General features: G+C 34.6%; 1 protein-coding gene across 28 annotated transcripts in view; it reads right to left on the reverse strand.

The window, feature by feature from the left end:
- Positions 1 to 22,818, reverse strand: part of TUT4 (terminal uridylyl transferase 4) — a 136,447-nt gene that overhangs the window by 62,684 nt on the left and 50,945 nt on the right. For all 28 annotated transcript variants that reach the window (XM_060409143.1, XM_060409132.1, XM_060409045.1 and 25 more), the window contains exons 5-9: positions 7,244 to 7,421; positions 5,565 to 5,653; positions 4,391 to 4,442; positions 2,130 to 2,199; positions 351 to 477 (exon numbers count right to left, since the gene is read on the reverse strand). In XM_060409143.1, coding sequence (XP_060265126.1) covers positions 351 to 477; positions 2,130 to 2,199; positions 4,391 to 4,442; positions 5,565 to 5,653; positions 7,244 to 7,421 — 516 coding nt within the window. The remainder of the gene's footprint in view (positions 1 to 350; positions 478 to 2,129; positions 2,200 to 4,390; positions 4,443 to 5,564; positions 5,654 to 7,243; positions 7,422 to 22,818) is intronic.

A 22,818-nucleotide genomic window follows, 5' to 3' on the forward strand; every position in this document is an offset into this window, starting at 1 on the left:
ACAGAAACTGGAAAAGAAACATGCAAACACAAGAATCTTAATTTGCATAACCATATCTTACAACCTTACAACTTTAACTTACAGTAAGAGTGAAAACCTGAGTGTAGATATAAGAGAATACTTCTACATGGCATAAAAGAGAATGAACTATAATAATCTAAAACTATAAATAACTCCACATGCCTGTGAAACTTTATTTTCATTCCATTATCAGAACCTGCCATACCACTTTCTGTCCAGCAGAGATAACTATTTTGTCCCCACAACACTATGATTTATGTTATATATTTGTGTAAGAAAAAGCCTTAGTTATCTAAATATTAAGTACTTTTCCCTTTGGTTCCACGTACCTTAGCCCAGTAGCGAAAAGCTAACACCAAAGGAGTAAAGACAGGTTCCATTTTGCCAAGAGCAGCAAGCAAATCAGTAGTGAGGCATGCCATATCATTTCCTGCACTCACTCTGCAAAGTAAACCACTGTGAATGAAAAAGAAATTTCACTGTATTAATACCTTAAAAACCAGAATATTTCAAATCCTGTGGCTATACTTTCCAGGTATCCATAGTTAACACCTAAGAAGTCATAATAAAAAACAAATATTTTAATAAACTTACAGCTAACTGAAAACTATGTATCATTTCCATCACTGCTGCTGCTGCTGCCTCTAAGTCGCTTCGGTCGTGTCCGACTCTGTGCGACCCCATAGACAGCAGCCCACCAGGCTCCACCATCCCTGGGATTCTTCAGGCAAGAACACTGGAGTGGGTTGCCATTTCCTTCTCCAATGCATGAAAGTGAAAAGTGAAAGTGAAGTCGCTCAGTCGTACCCAACTTTCAGAGACCTCATGGACTGTAGCCCACCAGGCTCCTCTGTCCATGGGATTTTCCAGGCAAGAGTACTGGAGTGGGGTGCCATTGCCTTCTCCACTAGAGTTCCATATAAATTAAAGATGTTTTATCTGTTCATTTATACTTCATAAAAAAATAATCTTAAGTAATTAGTACTTAAGATCATGAAAAATTAATCTCAAAAGCTACATTATGATTAATCAAAATTTTATTTATATGAGGCGAAAGATACTGATCACATCAATGTTAAACAATGCAACATATCTTCCTAGTCTATTCTTTTTGCTTTGCACATAATAAAAACAAAATATGAAATACTGAACTAGCTATACTTCTTAAATCTAATTTTTACTATCCAACTTTTAAGATTTTATTGTTAGGCTATTTCCAGATTAGAGATTAGAAAGAATTTATCTATTAATCCACAAGTATGCTTATATTTAAGTGAAAGTAAGAGATACCTTAAACAAAATTATAGCAGAAACATTTTGGTGGCAGGGAGAATATGACTGAGGTTGCCACAAAGGCAATTTAACACAATGTGGTAGAAAAATCACTAGAAATTGTTAATACTTCTATTCTAACTTTCCCCTAAATAATTTGAATTTGGATAAATCACTTACTCACTCTAAGGTCTCAATTTTCAAATTTAGAAAATAAGGAAGTTGAACTAGATCTTCATAGAGCCTTCTAGCTTTGAATAAGCATAGTAATCTTAAAATACAAGAAATAATGATAAATAATCAATAAAAGAACACTTTATTATTTCTATACTGTTTCCATCTCTCCCACATTGGTCTCAAGTAGGATTATTGTAGTTTCCTTTATCAAAAGTATGTTGCTGCCTCAGTCCTATAAATATCTGAACAGAAAGTCATCTCCAATGACACCTCAATTTCAGTGAACTAAAAACTAAATTCTAATAGTGAGCTCCTTGAGAAGAAAGACTATTTCTTACTTTGAAATAAAAGTAAGAAAGCAAAAGTTTGAAAGCAAAGCAGTATCTAACATACAATAAGTGCTCAATATTGTTGGGTGAATAAAAAAATGAAAGTTTTGCATTAGAACGTTTTATTTCTAACTCTCTGGTAACTCCATTTCTTGTTCAAAAGCTTGTAGCAGGCTTGCTATTTTTAATAAATAGAAACTAGCTTAATCAAGTTAATCCAAGGAGAAATCTAAAACAAAAATGTTCTGTCTTAGAAATACTCACTGCATACCTGGTTGCTGTTATTTCAAAAAAAAAAAAAATCTTTATTTTCTCTTCACTGTTACCAACCTTTTCCGATCTTTGCACACCACAACAGGAACTTTAGCGTGAAAATCAGATTCCACATCTACATATAATACTAATAAGGAAAAAAAATAAAACAGGTAAGCTAATGTCAACAACTGTCAAATGTTTACTCTATGGTAAACATGTAATAGTTTCCTTCTAAGCACTCTCAGTGCTTCTGTGGATAATCCATAAGATGATGGATGTTCTTGTATTGAGCATCAACCCAATAGAATCTCTTCTCTCTCTTGATGTCATCTGCTGTATTATCACAAACCACAGATAGGCAGAGTTCCAAGTACTATCAGAACATTGTAATTACCTTAAGAAGAAAGGTTTTAACATCCTTAAAAGTTTGAATATTTCTAAGTATGTATACAATCTAGTCAAAGTTGTTAAACCTTCATATAGTAAACAGAGGAGGACATCACTTACTTCTGAAGGCTACTTCCACAGGAGTCACGAAATGAGAACCTACAACGCTTTGACAATATAGTTCTTTTAAATTATCCATGGCAGTAAAAGGCTAACTCTATTGGCCTCATTTGCTGTTAATATATGGAGAGTCTGCCCAATCAAAGCTCCTAAGGAAGGACTAACAGGTGAAGCACACTTCCACTCTGAAGTCTTTCTCTACATCTCCAAGGTAGGCTCCACACCATAAAATATCTAATCTAAACAAAAATAGATGGATTAACATTATCTCATTTGAAGTTTAAAGAAAATCTCTTAGTAGTACTTGTTGAAATTAATTTATTCAAAACAAATGTGCTGAAGAGCCATATATCAGGAATTGTATTATGCATGGTGGATATAACAATGAATAAATACAAAGAGCTCGATCAAGAATTTGCAAATAAATCCTGTAGATAACAGGACAGAGGTAGGTCCTGAAAGAACACAGAGGGCATATAACGGAGGGAATAATCCATCAATCAGACTAAATCTTGAAAACCTATGCTATGTGACTTAAGATGTACTATCCATGTATTTCAGTGGAAATATGTATTTTAAATATTTTTGCCAGGTTGACAGTGAATTGCAGTGAGTCTAAAAAGGTAAAAGCTTTTATCAGTAATATGCTTTAGAGCTTTTACACAATGAGAGTTAGCTATTTATTACAAAAGAAAATGATATTAAAATCCCTTCACAGGTTAAACTGAACCAAAATAATTCCTTAAAAATTTCCCTGAAAAATGGCCAAAAGCTGATAAATAATGGAGAGCTGACAGGGCAGAGAGAGAGAGGAAAAGAAGTTTAGAACTGACACTAGAGCCAATAAGAAGGTATGGCTAAAGTCAATAAGCTATCTCTGCTAAGCCAAAATGCAAATATTTTTGACAGGTAATTTTGATTCATAAAATTTAGGATGATAATAGTAATAATAATAACAATGACAGCAGCAGAAATTTAAGAAGTTATTGTATACTGGGTACTTTTCTAAGCTATGGCTTAACCCATTTCATCCTCATAAACAACCTTTTTATCAAAAAGATACTAAATTATTGCCATTTTACAGATGAGAAAACTGAAGCATTAAAACTTCAGTAATTTGTCAAAGGACACACAACCTGTAAGTGGTATAACTAAAACTTGAGTCTGGAAAGTCTGGCTTCATATTCTAAGTTCTTAAGCATTTACTTTATAACAAGAAAAGCAGCAAATAAAACCAAGAGAATAGTACTGCAGACTGTACTACATGATCTGGGATTTACTTTGAAAAAGATATAATTTTTACAATTTTTATTCAAAAAGTATTTTTACCTATATGAATGTCATTTTTACATAAAAATCAATCCAGACAGAAGGGCCATATATGAAAAACTTATTAGGTATAATTTGGTTGATGTACTATAAATGGGTAATATTGTTTAAGCAGGGAAAAAAACATATTTACTCAATGCATACACTATTTTTCCCCAAGTCTCTCCCTAAATCTTCCTTCATCAACAATCTAATGACTGTAGGTTTTCTGTCTCCTCCTATACAAGAATTGTCCGTAATATTCAAAGGTAAAATTTTAAAATTACCCAAAAGGCAATAGTTTATAATATGTCGATTTTAAATATGATGCTTTTTATCTAACCAACATGTAAATATTCTAGTAACCTATTAAATACATGTATGTATATGGATATATCTGAATTTAATCAATGACTCAAACATGCTAGCAGTTTTAGTTTAACTTGAATAGCCATACAAAAACAGCACAATGCACACATCTTTAGAGAACTTTCTTTAGGAAAGCAACTTGTAAAACTCACCACTTTTTTTTAAAATTCCAAGCACTTGTATCAGAAGATCTGGATGATTCATCTAAAAAAAGGTTTCAAATTAAACCAATATACTAATTTTAAACTTCAAGTTGCAAAACTTTAGAGATCATTCATTAAACATAAGTAATAAAATAATGCTTTGCATTTTAAAATAATGAAAACAGAATACTGTTTTACTTTTATATTAAGAGATCTTAGTCATGAAAGTAGAATCTAATAAATCATGTACTGCTATTATTCTAGCAACAGTCCTAGAATTAATGAGTTCTTAGAGTGACAAAAGTCTGCAATTTCATATCAAAACAAATGAAAAAGAAATTACCATATGATTTCTAAAGAGAAGTTGTTGAGATAAGAAATTTAAAGGATATTGACAACTGGCAGCATGGCTAAAAGGCTTTAGATTAAAATACTACTTTAAATAACAACCATGTCAAATATTTACCTTAAATGTGTTCTTTGCTGCTATTTAAAAAACGTTAACAGCTGATTCAGACTAGAAATCAAACATCAAAAACCTTTCACCCAAATCAAACCTCCTTGAGCATAAACTTAATTTCAAAAAATTCAAAACACAAAAAATGTCAACTAATTATTTTAAATGTTTGGTGTATCAGTAAATAAGCAATGTTAGCAATGCTAAACAACACTGGTATTCTGCTAATGGCTCTAGCCACTACTTATTAAAAGTACCCATAATATACCAGGTACTATACAAAAATATATGGTATATACCACCTTATTTAATATAAAAGTTATTATTCCTGTCTTGGAAATTAAGAACTGAAGCTCAAGAAGGTCAAGCAACTTGCTCCTGTGCAGCCAAGATTTGAACAACAGAGGTATGATTTCAAAATTCTTTCCTCTTTTTATGCTGCTTATCATAAGCAATAACTGTTCAACACAGTCAAACACAAGCATTTTTCCTTTCTTTTTTTTTTATGCCATCCTCTTCTTCCTTTTTATTTTCTGTCTCATTTTTCTTTAATACTATCTATGCCTAACACCTAAAAAGTACTTTCCAAAAGCACTGTTAAATCATCATGGTAACATTCTACAAGCCAGAGTTTTACACTCCCCTGTATCTTCTCTAAAAAGATAATAAAAAACACTAACTACTAAGTAAGAATAACACAGGAAAGGTTCTTTTCTAATTACTCACCTTGGGAGGAAATTTTATATCTATATTAACATCACTACTTTTCAGAGCAAACTTAGTCAGAGATGAGCCATACAACCTAAGTGAACACTCTGGAAATGAAGGAAAAATATCAAAGTATGAAACAGCATGCAAATATGAGAACTTTTAAAAATAAACAGTGGTAGGAAAATTGCATATATTTTAATTCTGTGTCTTCCAATTCTAATACAAAAATTTTAAAACAATAATATCCTTTCTTAACTGATCTACAAAAGAATAAAAATGTTTCTCATTTATAGGGTTCAGGAAGAGAGAAATAACTCATACAAATTCAGTGTTTAGACAAAATTTTAGTAATAATTCATTTAGGAATGACCAGAAGTATGTTTCACATTTAATATGTAACAGTAAAGAATGTACTAACCTAGCTATGGGTACTGTCACAAACTACATTTTTAGATGTTTCTATTTACACGTGCAATAGCACTTTAAATGGGGAAGGAATCACAGACATTCAGCCAATGCTCTTAAAAACACAAAGTGAAGCCAACTCAATTGATATTGCAGACCTAAAACCAAAAAACTATAGTTTTCAAGAGTTCATACAACAAAATAAAGTTAACGGTAACATGCCACCTACATCTTTTTGCAAACTAACAAACATGTTATTTCAAAAATCATAATAAGGCAAATATTACGAACAGAGTTGGAAAACTCTGAGGACAAGTTGAAAAATAACATGATTAGGACTGATGGGCATATTTAGTATGTTAGAAAGTATAAGTTTATACTCAGTTATACATATAAAACTCTACTTTTCATGTTCACAAAATGTCTAAAAGTCATCTAAGTCATTAAAATCCTAAATATTTCATTCTTTTTTATAATAATAGTGTATCATTTCTATATGTAATTTAAATTAACACCAATGTGTTTTAGATATAAAACTACCCTATTTTTATTATTAGTTATTAGAAATTAATAGAGAAGTAAACATTTTTCAATTTCAATTTATATTCTTTCTTATAAATATCACAATGGCTTCATATAAAACTATAATTTATTAACTGTCCAAAATCCCTTTGGTGGTAAGAAACAATCATATTTTATATACATTTTTATTTATTTAAATTCAGTATTAATGGAAAAAAATAAGGGCTAAGCAAATAATCTATACATAAACGTCTATAATAAACAACCCAATTCCCCCTTGAACTCAAAACTTAAGCTTTCTGTAAAGAAAGATCAAGAGTCAAAAAAAGAAATAAAAGTGCAAATTTTGCCTCCAACATCCTTAAATTAATTTTCCCCACAATCAAGCAAAAAAAATTTTATTTAGTGAGTAGCATGAATACATACAACTGAAATAAATATGATTAAAATGTCCATTCAGAAGTCAATGACAATGAAAATTTAATATAAAATGCAATATTCAATCACTAAGCAATTATTTTAAAGTATATCTGACACTTTAAAAATCTTTTTTTCTTATTACAAAAACTATACCATACTATAATTTTTCCTTTTCTTTTTCTGAACTATTTCCCGCCAAAAAGTTCACTTATAAAATAATGAAATTCATCTACTTTTAAGTAGAAAAAAAAGAAGGGAAAAAAATTGAAAGAAAAACATTCAGTTTAAGAGGAAGCAACAGGAAGAGTTGTATCATTTTTAAAATTAAGTATAAAATGAAGTTGTACCTGGTAAAAATGTTGTTATAACCTTTGACATTTCCTCCACAATTTCCTGACGGACTTTGAGGTCATCATCTGTTATTCCTTGTTCTTTTGCTAATTCAATAACTGCAACACTTAAAGCAGCCAAGTGGGCAGGGGAAGGAGGCGGCAGAGAACGAAGCTCACTTTCTTCCTGTTTTTCCTGTTAGTGTAATGTTTAATAACAACAATACAAAAAGAGACTTCTATTTTAATGTCCTCATATTTAGGAGAGCAGGACATACTCAACATATTCATCATCAATATTCATCTTCTATTGCCAGATTTACGACATCTAGGAAATGAAACTGAACAAAAGACACAGAGATCCCTGCCTTTGTGAAACAGGATTGAAAGCATGAGAGATGCTATGGGGGGAGCTGTTATTAAACATTTGAAAAATAAAACTTGTTTTACTTTACTGTCTGCATAAATTATGAAATGCTACAAGCCAAGATTCCATAAGTACAACATTTAGCTGATCATTCTGTTGTAGCTAAAAGAGACTGTCTTAGGCGTAGCAGAAGGTCTTGACTGTGTCTGACTGGCATGTACAGTATCAGATTAAATCACTGCAGGAAAACATTCTAAACACTATCATCATATATTTTATATACTACCTCCCATTAAAAAAGATTTCCCTGTTATTTTATACAAAACTAGGCAAAATGGTTTTTTAAAAAAAATCTTTATTCTGCTAAGTTTGAAAGCCAATTTAAAACAAGGAGCTAAATGGGGGCTATATTACATATGCACAGTAAGTTTTTAAAATTAATTAATACTGATTTTTAAAAATACAGGGTAACTGCAAAAGCTACATAAATTACAGGAAAAGAAGAAAATCATCCACTAGCTCCCATACTATTCTGTTCATTTTTTTTTAACATAACTGAAGATCGTGTGTGTGTGCGCACACGCACGCGCGGCACAGAGCACACGATCATGTCTGACTCTTTGCAACCCCATGGACTGTAGCCCACCAGGCTTCTCTGTCCAAGGAATTTTTCAGGCAAGAATACTGGAGCAGGTTGCCATTTCCTACTCCAAGGGATCTTCCCAGCCAGGGACTGAACCCACGTCTCCTGCATCTATTACGTTTTTTATTTAATATTATAATAAAAGCATTTTCTATTATCACATTTCAGTCAGAAACAATCTCTTATTTTTCTGAGATAAGGAGCTCCCAAAAGAATAATCAAAAGTAAATTTGTTCTTTCCTCCTCCCACACTCAATATGGCTAAACAAAGACTTTGGTCTATTCCTAATTTTATTGTTATCATAATCAGTTTTAACCTATATAAAGTTTACCTATGGGACAGAATAGTTAAACATAGAAAGTAAGACAATTTTGTTTTTACAAGTTTCTGTGATCATTTTTACAATCTTAACTATAAACTAAATACAAGTTAGATAAACAGATATATCAGTTTTCAGGACTTTTTTTTCCAGGATTTAGCCAACATACTTGGTGAAAAAAATGATATAAAATTAACATGTAACAAAACTATCTTTATATACACAGAAGTATTTCTAGATTGAAAATGGATAAAAGACGATCAATGAACACACTCCTCTATGCTATTAATAAGCCTATTCTACCTCCTTTAGGATACTGTTCCATCAAATACTGTCATTTATATCCTCATATCATTGATCATCCTCATATCAACATGATATATATCCTATCATAAATATGATCAATTAAATCCCTGCCCTTCTGTAACATACATTCTAATTAGAGAAAACAGATAACGTATAAATAAATAAATATTATAGTGTCAGGTAGTGTTATTAAGAAGAATCAGAGTAAGAGGCTACAGACTGATGAGAAGAGGGTGCTACTATAGAATCGAGTAGACAAAATCACTCTAAACAGGTAAAGAGACTTGATAGAAGTGAAGAAAAGATACATTTAAATTTCTGGGGGGAGAGCATTCAAGACATAGGAAATAGGCTTGGAAAACTTGCCCAAGAGGTAAAAATCTCCACATTATTCTCCCATTTCTAATCTATGACTCTTCATCCAATTCCCTGTATTTTCCAAGACATAGGAAATAGTAAATGCAAGGACTCAGAGGTAAAAAAAAAAGTCTAATGTCTGAAGCTGAGTAACAAAGAGGTGACTATGAAATGTGATGAAGTTGAAAAGTTAAGTAGAAGCCAAATATTGTACAACCTTGTAAAATCTGATAAGGGTTTAGAATTTTAAGTTGGGAAGCCACTGATGGGCTATAAGTAGGAAATAACATGATATATTTTAAAAGAAAATTCTGGCTGCTACATGAAGAAGATTGTCGGGGGGGAGGAGTGGAATAACTTGAAATCAGTTCAGGTGACAGATGGTGGTAGCTCAGATTACAGCACAAAAAGTAGAGATATGTGACAAATGACTAAATGTGAAATATACAATATTTTGAAGGCATATTCAATAGAATTTACTAATTGTTTGAATGTGGGGTATGAAAGAAAGAGATGAACCAAAGATGACTCAAAACGTGCTTATGCTAAGAACAGGGCAAATGGCGGTGCCTTCTACTGAGGTGAGGTAAATAATGGAAAGAACTAGTTTAGGTTTGGAAAATTTGCCCAGGAGGCAAAAATCTCCTAATCATTCTCCCATTTCTAATCTCTGACTCTTCATCCAATTCCCTGTATCTATACCAGTTATTGGGCTTCCTGGGTAGCTCAACTGGTAAAGAGTCCGCCTGCAATGGAGATTCTGGTTCGATTCCTGGGTGGGGAAGTTCCACTAGAGAAGGAACAGGATACCCAATCCAGTGTTTCTGGGCTTCCCTTGTGGCTCAGACAATGAAGAATCAGGCTGTAATGTGGAGACCTCAGTTCGGTACCTGAGTTGGGAAGATCTCCTGGAGGAAGGCATGGCAACCCACTCCAGTATTCTTGCCTGGAGAATCCCCTTGGACAGAGAAGCCTGGCGGGCTACAGTCCATGGGGTTGCAAACAGTCAGACATGACTGAGCAACTAAGCATAGCACATACCAGTTATTCTTCTATTTAAAAACTTTCAATAAATTCTCAACTAAATACTAGCAAACTGAATTCACAGAATATTAAAAGGATTATACACCATGACCAAATGTGATTTATTCCTAGAACACAAGAATGGTTCAACATAAAACAATCAAGATGTAATATATCATCTTAACAGCATGAAAGGGGAGAAAGGACAAAGAACTTCAACTGGTGCAGAAAAACCATTTGACAAAATACAACACCCCTCTGTGGTAAAAACACTAAAAAAACTAGGAACAAAATGAAACTACTGCTATATAAGACCATGTATGAAAAACCTATAGCTAACATCATATCTGATAGTGAAAAACTGAAATTTTTCCTCTGAGATTAGGAACCAGTAAAGAATGACCATTTCACCACTTCTATTCAACACTTCTAGCCAAAGGAATTAGGCAAGAAAAAGAAATAAAAGGCATTCACATTAAAAAAGAATAAATAAAATTATCCCTAATCACAGATAAACATAATCTAGTATACAGATTCATGGGGTCGCAAAGAGTCGGACACGACTGAGTGACTGAACTGAGTATATAGAAAACCCTTAAAAGTCTAAAAACAGACATCAGAACTACTGAGCAAATTCAGCAGGATACAAACCAACACTCAAAACTCAGGTGCCTTTCTAGGCTTCCCTGGTGGCAGAGCAGTAAAGAATCTGCCTGCCAGTGCAGGAGACATGGGTTCAGTCCCTAATCGGGGAAGATCCCACATGCTGTGGAGCAACTAAGCCCATGCACCACAATTACTGAGTCTGTGCTCTAGAGCCTGGGAGCCATGATTACTGAGCCCATATGCTGCAATTACTGAAGCCTGCACACCTAGAGTCGTGTACCACAACAAAAGAAGCCACCACAATAAGAAGCCTGCTCACCACAGCCAGAGTAGTTCCCACTCACCACAACTAGAGAAAATTCTGCACAGCAACGAAGACTGAGCTCAGTCAAAAATAAAAATAAATAAAAGTATTTTAAAAATCAGGTGCATTTCTATATACTAACAATAAACAATTTGAAACAGAAGAAAATAATTCCATCCAAAACAGCATCAAAGAGAATAAAAGACTTAAGAATGAATTTAACCAAGAAGATGAAAGAGGTATGCACTGAAAAAGACAAAATGCTGCTTAAATAAATTAAAGAAGACATGAATTAAAAAAAAAAAAAAAAGATACTCCATGCTGGGAGAAACTCTTGGACAGAGAAAGCTGACAGGCTACACAGTCCATAGCATCACAAAGAGTCAGACACAACTAAGCAACTGAGCATTCCATGTTCTGGAATGGCAGACTCAATATTGTTAAGATGTCAGTAGTATCCAAAGCAATCTACATATCCAATTCAATCCCTATCAAAATCCCAACAACTTTTTTGTAGAAAAAGAAAAAAAAAATCCTAAAATTCACATGGACCCTCAAGAGACCCCAAACAGCCAAAACAATCTTGAAAAAGAGCAACAAACTTTGGGGACTCAAATTTCCTGATTTCAAAACTTAGTGCAAAGTCACAGTAACCAAAAGAGTATTGCATTGGCATAAAGACAGACACAGAGGCCAATAAAATGAGGGCCCAGAAGTAGATGTTCATATATAAGGTCAAATTATTTTTAATAAAAATATTAAGAACATTCAATGTGAAGAACTGTCTTATCAAAACATGGTACTAGGAAAGCAGGATTTTTGTTGTTGTCGTTCAGTCACTAACTCACATCTGATTCTTTGTGAATCAATGGACTGCAGCACGCTAGGCTTCCCTGTCCTTCACCATCTCTCAGAGTTCACCCAAGTTCATGTCCATCCAGTTGGTGATGCCATCCAACCATCTCATCCTCTGTCATCCCATTCTCCTGCCTTCAATCTTTCCCAGCATCAGGGTCTTTTCCAATGAGTTAGCTAGCTCTTCCCATCAGGTGGCTAAAGTCTTAGAGCTTCAGCATCAGTCCATCCAATGAGTATTCAGGGCTGATTCCCCTTAGGATTGACTGGTTTGAATTCCCTGTTGTCCAAGGGACACTCAAGAGTCTTCTCCAGCACCACAGTCTGAAAGCATCAATTCTTCAGCACTCAGGCTTCCTTATGGTACAACTCACACATCCGTACATGACTACTGGAAAGACCACAGCTTTGATTATATGGACCTTTGTCAGGAAAGTGATCTGTTCGCTTTCAATATACTGTCTAGGATTGTCATAGCTTTCCTTCCAAAAAGCAAGCATCTTCTAATTTCATGGCTGCCATTACCATCCACAGTGATTTTGGAGCCCAAGAAGAGAAAATCTGTCACTGTTTCCACATTTCCCCCTTCTATTTGCCCTGAAGTGATGGCAACGGAAGTCATGATCTTAGTTTTTTTAATGTTGAGTTTTAAGCCAGCTTTTTCACTCTTCTTCACCCTCATCAAGAGGCTCTTCAATTCATCTTCATTTTCTGGCATGAGATATGCAGAGTATCATCTGCATATCTGAGATTGTTGCTATTTCTCCTGGAAATGTTGATTCCACCTTGTAACTCATCCAGCTCAGCATTTTACATGATGTACTCTGCATATAAGTTAAATAAACAGGGTAACAATATACAGCTTTGTCATACTCCTTTCCCAATTTTGAACCAGTCATTTGTTCTATATAAGGTTCTAACTGTTGCTTCTTGACCCACATACAGCTTTCTCAGGAGACAGGTAAGATGGTCTGGTATTCTCATCTCTTTAAGAATTTTCCAAAGTCTGTTGTGATCCACACAGTCATAGGATTTAGCACAATGAAGCACATTTTTTTTTTCTGGAATTCCCTTACTTTCTCTATTATCCAATGACTGTTGGCAATTTGACCTCTGGTTCCTCTGCCTTTTCTAAATCCAACTTGTACATCTAGCTATTCTTAATTCAAGTACTGCAGAAGCCTAGCTTGAACGATTTTGAGCATAACCTTACTAGTACAAGAAATGAGCACAACTGTCTGGTAGTCTGAACATTCTTTAGCGCTGCCCTCTTTGGAACTGGGATGAAAATTCACCTTTTCCAGTACTGTGGCCACTGCTGAGTTTTCCAAATTTGCTGGCATATTGAGTGCAGAACTATAACAGTATCATCTTTTAGGATCTGAAATAGTTCAGCTGGAATTCCATCACCTCCACTAGCTTCGTTTGTAGTAATGCTTCCTAAGGCCCACTTGACTTCACACTCAAGGATGTCTGGCTCCAAGTGAGCATCCATACCACACCAGTCCTTAAGACCTTTTATGTATAGTTCTGTGTATTTTTGCCACCTCTTCTGACTCTGTTAGATCCATCAAAAAACAGGCAGACCTAAATCGATCCTTCTCCAAAGCAGACATACAGATGGCCAACAGGCCTATGAAAAGATGTTCAACATCACTAATTATTAGAGAAATGTGACTCAAACCTGCCAGGTACCACCTCACATCAGTCAGAATGGCCATCGTTAAAAAGTGTACAAATAAAAATGCTGGAGACACTGTGGAGAAAAGAGAACCCTCCTACATTGTTGGTGGGAATGTAAACTGGTACAACCAGTATGGAGAACAGTATGGAGTTTCCTTAAAAAACTACAAACAGAACCATATGAACCAGCAATCCCACACCTGGAATATATCTGGAGGGAACTCTAATTTGAAAAAATACATGCTCTCCTATGTACATAGCAGCACCACTCACAGTGGCCAAGACACAGAAACAAACTAAATGTCCATCAACAGGATAAAAACATGGTACACATATACAAGGAATACTACTCAGTCATAAAAAAGAATAAAATAATGCCATCTGCAGCAACACAGATGAACTTCAGTTCAGTCCAGTCGCTCAGTCGTGTCCGATTCCTTGCGACCACATGGATCACAGCACGCCAGGCCTCCCTGTCCATCACCAACTCCCGGAGTTCACTAAGACTCACGTCCATCGAGTCAGTGATGCCATCCAGCCATCTCATCCTCTGTCGTCCCTCTCCTCCTGCCCCCAATCCCTCCCAGCATCAAAGTCTTTTCCAATGAGTCAACTGCTCGCATGAGGTGGCCAAAGTACTGGAGTTTCAGCTTTAGCATCATTCCTTCCAAAGAAATCCCAGGGCTGATCTCCTTCAGAATGGACTGGTTGGATCTCCTTGCAGTCCAAGGGACTCTCAAGAGTCTTCTCTAACACCACAGTTCAAAAGCATCAATTCTTCGGTGCTCAGCCTTCTTCACAGTCCAACTCTCACATCCATACATGACTACTGGAAAAACCATAGCCTTGACTAGACGGACCTTAGTCAGCAAAGTAATGTCTCTGCTTTTGAATATGCTATCTATGTTGGCCATAACTTTTCTTCCAAGGAGTAAGCATCTTTTATTATACTAAGTGAAGCTGGTCAGAAAGAGAAAGACAAATATCATGTAACATCACTTATATGTGGAATCCAAAATATGACACAAACAAACTTACTTTTGAAACAGAAACAGAATCAGACATAGAAAACAGATCTGTGTTTGCCAAAAGTAGTGGGGAGAGATGGACTGGGAGGCTTGGGATTAACAGATATTCAAACTATTATATATATAGCATGGATTAACAACAAGATCCTGCTTATAGCACAAGGAACTATATTCAATGTCCTGGGATATACCATAATGGAAAAGAATATTGGAAAGAACGTGGGGCACTTTCCAGGTGGTCCAGTGGCTAAGACTTCGTACTTCCAATGCAGGGGACCATGTTCAATCCCTGGTCAGGGAACTAGATCTCACATTGCAACCAAGATGCCACAAGCCACAACAAAGATCAAAGATCCTGTGTGACTCAACTAAGATCTGGCACAGCCAAATAAATAAATAAACTTAAAAAAACATAATGTACACTGGGATTCCCTAGTGGTCTAGTGGTTAAGAATCCACCTGCCAATGCAGGGAACACAAGTTCAATCCCTACCAGGAAGATTCTATATGCTGCAGAGCAACTAAGCCCATGCCACTACTGAGTCCATGTGCCACAACTACTGAAGCCCATGTGCCGAGAGCCCACGCTCTGCAACAACAAAACCACCACAATGAGAAGCCTACACAGCACAACCAAGAGTAGCCCTGCTGGCTGCAAGTAGAGAAAGCCTGCACGCACAGCAATGAAAACCCAGCACAGCCAAAAATAAATAAATAAAAGTTACTGGCTTACAAGACCATGGGTCAATGATTTAAGAAAAAAAGAATGTATAGATCTGAATTATTCTGCTTTAGAGCAGAAATTAACACAACATTGTAAATCAACTATACTTGAATAAAATAAAAATAAATGCATGTGTGTGTATATATATATTCTGTGCTCATTACTGTTAGACAATTTCACTGGGTACAGAAATATAGTTTTTTAAAAAAAGGACTTCCCTGGTGATCTAGTGCTTAAGACTCTGCTTCCAATGCAGGGGGCATGGGTTCAATCCTTGGTCAGCGAAGTTCCTCATGCCGTGTGGTGTGGCCAAAAAAATAAAAAGAAATCTATGTTGACAGGAGATTTTTCCTTCCTCCAGAACTCTGAAGACACTATTCAACTGTCTTCTGGCTTCTATTGCTGTTATTGATAAGTCAGCCAACATTCCCATCCTCTGCACCTTTGTGAATGTCTTTATCTGTTCAGCTGCTTTTAAAAAAGCAACTTTACTACAGATATAATTTATATAAAATAAATTGCACATATTTAAACTTTACAATTTGGTTCATTTTTGACACATATATATAATAAAACCATCACCACAATCAAGATAATAAACATACCAATCTCTCTCAGAAATTTCCTCATATCCCTTTGTAATCACTCCATCCTTCTTCTACACTCATATTCTGGGAACTACCAATCTGCTTTCTATGATTACAGCTTAGACTGCATTTTCTAGAATTTTATATATATGGAATTGCACAGTATATAGTCATTTTTGTCTGACTTTTTACACTCATGATACTTAAGATCCATCTATGTTGTCGTATAGTCAATAGTTCACGCCTTTTAACAAACAGCATAACAAGATATAGATATACCACGTGTATTTGTTCACTTCTTTGGCTAATTATTAACATAAAACTGCTATGAATACTCATATACAAGTAAGTGTAGAGACATATGCTTTCATTTATCTTGGATGAACCCATAGGAATGGAATGGCTGAATCATGTATTAGTTATAAGTTTAACTTTTAAAAAACTGCCAATATGTTTTCAAAAATGGATGTATTACCATGTGACCTAGTAATTCCACTTCTGGGTATTTATCAAAAAAAAAAATTAAAACACTAACAGGAAAAGAAATCTGCACTTCCACGTTCACTGCAGCTTTATTTACAATATGCAAGACATGGAAACAACCTACATGTCCACTGATGGATGAGTGAATAAAGAAAATGTGGTGCATATATACAACTTAACATTATTCAGCCATTAAAAAAAAGTAAATCTTGCCATGTGAAACAACATGGATGGACCCTGAGGGCATACTGTTAAATGAATTAAGTCTGACCAAGAAAGATAAATACTGTATGATCTCACTTGTATGTGGAATCTAAAAACAATAGCAACAAAAACTAAACTAATACAGAGAACATATTGGTCATTGCCAGAGGCAGGGATTAGTGGTTGGGGGTGAGCTAAATGGGTGAACTAAATGGGTGGCTAAATGGGTAGTTAAAAGGTAAAAAAAGCTTTCAGTTATAAAATAAATCAGTCCTTAAGATTTATATATACTTCTTGGTAATTATAGTTAATAATGCAGTATTGTCTATTGAAAAGTTGCTAAGCATAAATCTTAAAGTGAAGATTCAGGTAAAGTTCTCACCTCAAGAAAAAAAAAGGTTATGTGTGGTAGTTGGTATTGACTAAATTTATTGTGAATATTTCACAAAATATATATGTTGAATCATTATGCTGTACATGTGAAACTAACATGTTGTATGTCAACCAACTCTCAATTAAAAAATAATTTAAAAATAAACCTTTAAAATAAAAGGTGGATTATTGGGCTGGCCAAAAAATTCATTCAGGTTTTTCTATACCATCTTATGCTATGGAAAATCCTGAACAAACTTTTTAGCCAACCCAATACTATTTTACATTTCCACCAGCACTGTTTTAGACTTGCCATTCATTCACACTTGGCACAGTCAATCTCTCTAATTTTAGCTGTTCTTATAAGTGCAATGATTTCCCTGATGAAGAATAATGTTGAGCATCTTTTCATGTGCTTGCAATCTGTATGTCTTCTTTAATAAAATGTTGGCTCAAATCTTTTGCCCATATTTTTACTTGGTTGTTTGTTTATAGTAGTTCCCCCTCATCCTTGGAGGATATGCTCTAAGGCCTCCACTGGAAGCCTAAAACCACAGAAAGCACTGAACCCTGTAAATACTACTCTCTTCCTCTACATACATACCTATGATAAAGTTTTATTTATAAATTAGCCACATTAAGAGACTACTCAAATTGCCTGCATCACTACTTTTGCACGGTGGGGCTATTATTAAGTAAAAATTACTCAAACACAAGCACTGTGATACCACCAACAGCTAATCTGATAAGATGGCTACCAAGTAACTAACAGACAGGTAGCGTACACTATGCAGATACCCACATTATGGGCAGGACAAAGCCAAACAAGAAATTTCACCACACTATTCAGTCAGAACCAGACAAGGAACAACCAAGGAGTTCATCAAGGCTATATATTGTCACCCTGCCTATTTAACTTATATGCACAGTACATCATGCAAAATGCCAGGCTGGATAAAGCACAAGGTAGAATCAAGATTGCTGGGAGAAATATCAGTAACTGCAGGTATGAAAATGACACCATCCTAATGACAGAAAGTGAAGAGGAACTAAAAGAACCTCTTGATGAAGGTGAAAGAGGACAGTGAAAAAATTGGCTTAAAACTCAACATTAAAAAAAACTATGATCATGGCAAGCAGTCTATCACTTCATGGCAAACAGATGGGGAAACAATGAAAACAGTGACAGACTTTATTTTCTTGGGATCCAAAATCACTGCGAATGACTACAGTCGTGAAATTAAAAGACGCCTGCTCCTTGGAAGAAAAGCTATGACGAACCTAAGACAGAGTATTAAAAAGCAGACTACTTTTCCAACAAAGGTCCACATAGTCAAAGCCATGGTTTTTCCAGTAGTCATGTACCTGTGTGAGAGTCTGGACCATAAAGAAAGCTGAGTGCCAAAGAATTGATGCTTTTGAACTGTGGTGTTGGAAAAGACTCTTAGACACCAAGGAGATCAAACCAGTCCATCCTAAAGGAAATCAACCCTGAATATTCACTGGAAGGATCGATGCTAAAGCTGAAGCTCCAATACTTTCGCCACCTGATGCAAAGAACTGACTCATTGGAAAAGACCCCGATCCTGGGAAAGACTGAAGGCAGGAGGAGAAGGGGACGACAGAGGATGATATGGTTGGATGGCATCACAGACTCAATGGACATGAGTGTGAGCAAATTCCAGGAGATAGTGAAGGACAGAGAAGCCTGGCATGCTATAGTCCATGGTTTCACAGTCAGACATGACTGAGCTACTGAACTGAACTAAGTTCAGAATGGCACGCATTTAAAACTGTATGCTCTTTATCTGTGGGATTTTCCATTTGATATTTTCAGACATGGCTGACCAAGGGTAACTGAAACCATGGAAAGCAAAACCATGAATAAGGGGTGATTACTGTACTTATTACTGAGTTTTAGAAGTTTTTTATTTCTTCTAGATACAACTCATTTACCTGATATGATTTGTGAATATTTTTTCCCAATCTGCAGCTAGTACTGTCATTCTTTAAAGATATCTTTCAAAGAGCAGAAGTTTTTAATTTTGAGTAAGTCCATTCATCATTTTTTTCCTCTTTAGTATCATATCTAAGAAATTTTGCCCAATCCAAGGTCATAAAGATTTTCTACCATATCTTATCCTGGAAATTTTATACTTTTAGGTTTTACATTTAGGTCTATAAGTAAGGTATGGATCGAAGATCTTTCTTTTTTTTTTTTTTGGAGATTTCTTTTATTTTTTTTTTTTTAATTTTAGTTTTTATTTTTTAAATTTTAAAATCTTTAATTCTTACATGCATTCCCAAATTTATTCATGGATATTTAACTATTCATAAGTTTAAGAGAGTGTAATTTTTCCACTGAATTGCCTTTGAATCTCTGTTAAAAAAAAATTGCTGTTCATACAAGTGTGCCATTTCTATACCCACTATTCTGCTCCACTGATCTATTCGTCTATTTGATGCCAATACCACACTGCCTTATTACTATAGTTTAAGTCTGTAAAGCAGGTGGTGTTAGTCCTCCAACTTTGTTCTTTTCAAAGTTCTTTTGAAATTTCTAGGGCCTTTGCTTTTCCAGATGAATTTCAGCTTTTCTTTTCCTTCTTTTTTAGTTTATTTTTATTGAAGTATAGTTGATTTGCAGCGTTTTGGGTTACAACAAAGTGATTCAGTTATACATACATACGTATGTAAATACATACAGATATATTCTTTTTCAGATCCTTTTCCATTATAGGTTATTATAAGATATTGAGTTTGAGTGGACTTCGGGAGTTGGCGATGGACAGGGAGGCCTGGCGTGCTGCGATTCATGGGGTCACAAAGTGTTGGACACGACTGAGCTACTGAACTGATAAGATACTGAATATAGTTCCCTGTGCTATAAAGTAGGTCCTTGTTGCTTATCTATTTTAAATATAGCAGTCTATATTCCAGATGAATTTTAGAATCAGGCTTTCAATTCAGGGTTTTGTTCAGGATTAGGCTGAGTGTACAGATCAGTTTAGAAAGAAATTTAATACTATTAGTTCTTCCAACACATAAATAAGGTTTATTTCTGCATTTCTTTAGCTCTTCTTTAATTTCTCTCAGGAATGTTTTATAATTTCTGTGCATAATTTTGCATATTTTTGATGCTATTGTAAATAGTAGTTTTTTGAATTTCACTTTTGTACTATTCATTATTAGTATATAAAAATACAATGGACTTTTGCATGCTGAGTTTGTATTCTGCAACCTTGCTAAACTCATTAACTCTAATAACTTTTCTGATGTCACTGAATATTCTATATAAATAATCATATTTACCTACAAATATAGTTGTACTTCTTTTCCGACTTAGATAGCTTTCCTTTCTTTCTCTTGTCTGAATTCACTGGCTAGAACTTCGAATAAAACGCTGAATAAAAGTGGTAAGAGTGAACATATCTACCTTTTTCCCCGATTTTGTTACTGTGATAAAATATACATAACAAAAAATGTACTATCTTAACCATTTTTACAAGTACAATTCAATGGAATTAAGTACATTCATTTGTTGTGCAACCATCACCATCACACATCAGCAGAATTCTTTTTATCTTGTAAAACTGAAACCTTTCCATTCCTCCATCTCCCCAGACAACCACCATTCAACTTTCTGTCTTTATGATTCTGATTACTCAAAGTATCTCATATAAGTGGAATAATTACAGTATTTGTCTTTTTATGATTGGCTTATTTCAGTCAGCATTAACTTACTCAAGGTTCTTCCATATTGTGACATATCAGAATTACCTTCTTTTTTAAGGCAGTATATATTTCAATGTATGTATATGTAACATTTTGTTTATCCATTCATCTGCTGATGGACAGGTGAGTTGCTTCCATGTTTTAGCTATTGTGAATAATGCTATAATGAACATGGTGGTACAAATATCACTTAAAGACCCTGCTTTCAATTCCTTTGAGTTTATATTCAAAAGTGTAACTGTTGGATCATATAGTAATTTCATTTTTAACTTTTTGAGGAACTACAATACAGTTTTCCATAGCTATACCATTTTCATGCCTGTCTTTTTTCTATCTTAAGGAGAAAACATTCAGTTTTCGCCATTAAGTATAATGTTAGTTGTAACTTCTTCCCAGATGTTCTTTAGGATGTTGAGAAAATTCCTTCTATTCCTAGTCTGCTGAGATTTTTTTTAATCAAGACTTTTTAAAATGCGTTTTCAGCATCTACTAAGATGATGACGTTTTTCTTCTTCTGTTTGTTAATATGATGAATTACAGTGATTCATTTTCTAATGTTAAACCAAAAATGCACTCCTGGAATAAATTCCTATTTGGTCATTTTGTATTTCCTCCTTTAAACATATTGTTGGATTCAATTTTCTAAAATAACATTTAGAATTTTTGCAATTATGCTGATGAGGGATACTGATCTGAAGTTTTCTTTCATTGCAATATCCTCTTCTGGTTCCTGTATTAGAGTAATATGGTCCTTACAGACTGGGTTGGGAAGCATTCCTCCTCAATGTTCTTAAGAGTTTATGAAAAAACGGTACAAATATCAATTATCACAGAGCTCAATGACGCTCTTTTCTTTTTTCCAAGTTCTTTTTTCTTTGTTTCATTATTTACTTTCATTCCTCTATCTTTAAGTTCACCAACCTCTTCTTTTGCAATGTCTCATCTGCCATCCTTCATACTGTATTTTTCATCTTAGACATTACAGTTTGCATTTCTATAAGTTCAATTTGAATCATTTTTATATCTTCCATGTCCCTATTTTTAGGAACATCAAGAATAGTTATATTAACTGTCTTAATGTCTTTCTCTAATTCTACTGTGTCAGTTCAAGGTTGCTTTTGATTGACTGATCTTTCTTCTCTTCACAATTTATATCTTCCTGCTGCCTTGTACTCCAGATAATTTTTGAGTGAATGGCAGACAATGTGAACTTTCAGGGTAGGATGGACATTTTGTATTCCTAAAAATATTCTCAAGCTTTTTTCTATAATGACATGAAATAATTGAAAATAGGTTATTTATTGGTGTCTTACCTTCAAAACTTTTTAGTTGGCACCAGATTTAGCTTAGGGTTAAAGATTCCCCACTACTGAAATAAGATCTTTCTGATTACTCTACCCAACTTCCCACAAAGTATGAGGTTTTTCTTTTTGCTTTTCCATTAAAAAATATATATATATTTATTTATCTATCCAGCCACACTAGGCCTTTTTAAAAATTTTACTTTCTTATTGTTTATTTTTGGCTGTGCTGGGACTTCATTGCTGCACACAGGCTTCCTCTAGCTGCAGAGAGCAGTGGCTACTCTTACTTGTACTGTGCAGGCTTCTCATTGTGGTGGCTTCTCTTGTTGTAGCGCACAAGCTCTAGGCATGTGAGCTTCAGTAATTGCAGCCCACAAGTCCAGAAGCTGTGGCTTATGGCCTTAGCTGATCCACAGCATGTGAAATCCTCCCAGACCAGGGATCAAACTCATGTCCTCTGCAGTAGCAGGTGGATTCTCATCTGCTATACCACCAGGGAAGTCCAAGAAGGCTTTATTTTAAAGTAAGATTCTGTTCATATTATCAAGAAAGTTATACATTGGAAAAGATCCTAGTAGCAGTCTGAATATCATTTTAGATTTCATGTGAAGCTGTTATATATATGGGTAAAAATACAACTCTTCCTTTTGAGATTTTTCTTATTCACAGATTAGCTATTTGAGTTTGGGGTT

This window comes from Ovis aries, chromosome 1, assembly GCF_016772045.2.
Source record: "Ovis aries strain OAR_USU_Benz2616 breed Rambouillet chromosome 1, ARS-UI_Ramb_v3.0, whole genome shotgun sequence".
NCBI classification, from domain to species: Eukaryota; Metazoa; Chordata; class Mammalia; order Artiodactyla; family Bovidae; genus Ovis; species Ovis aries.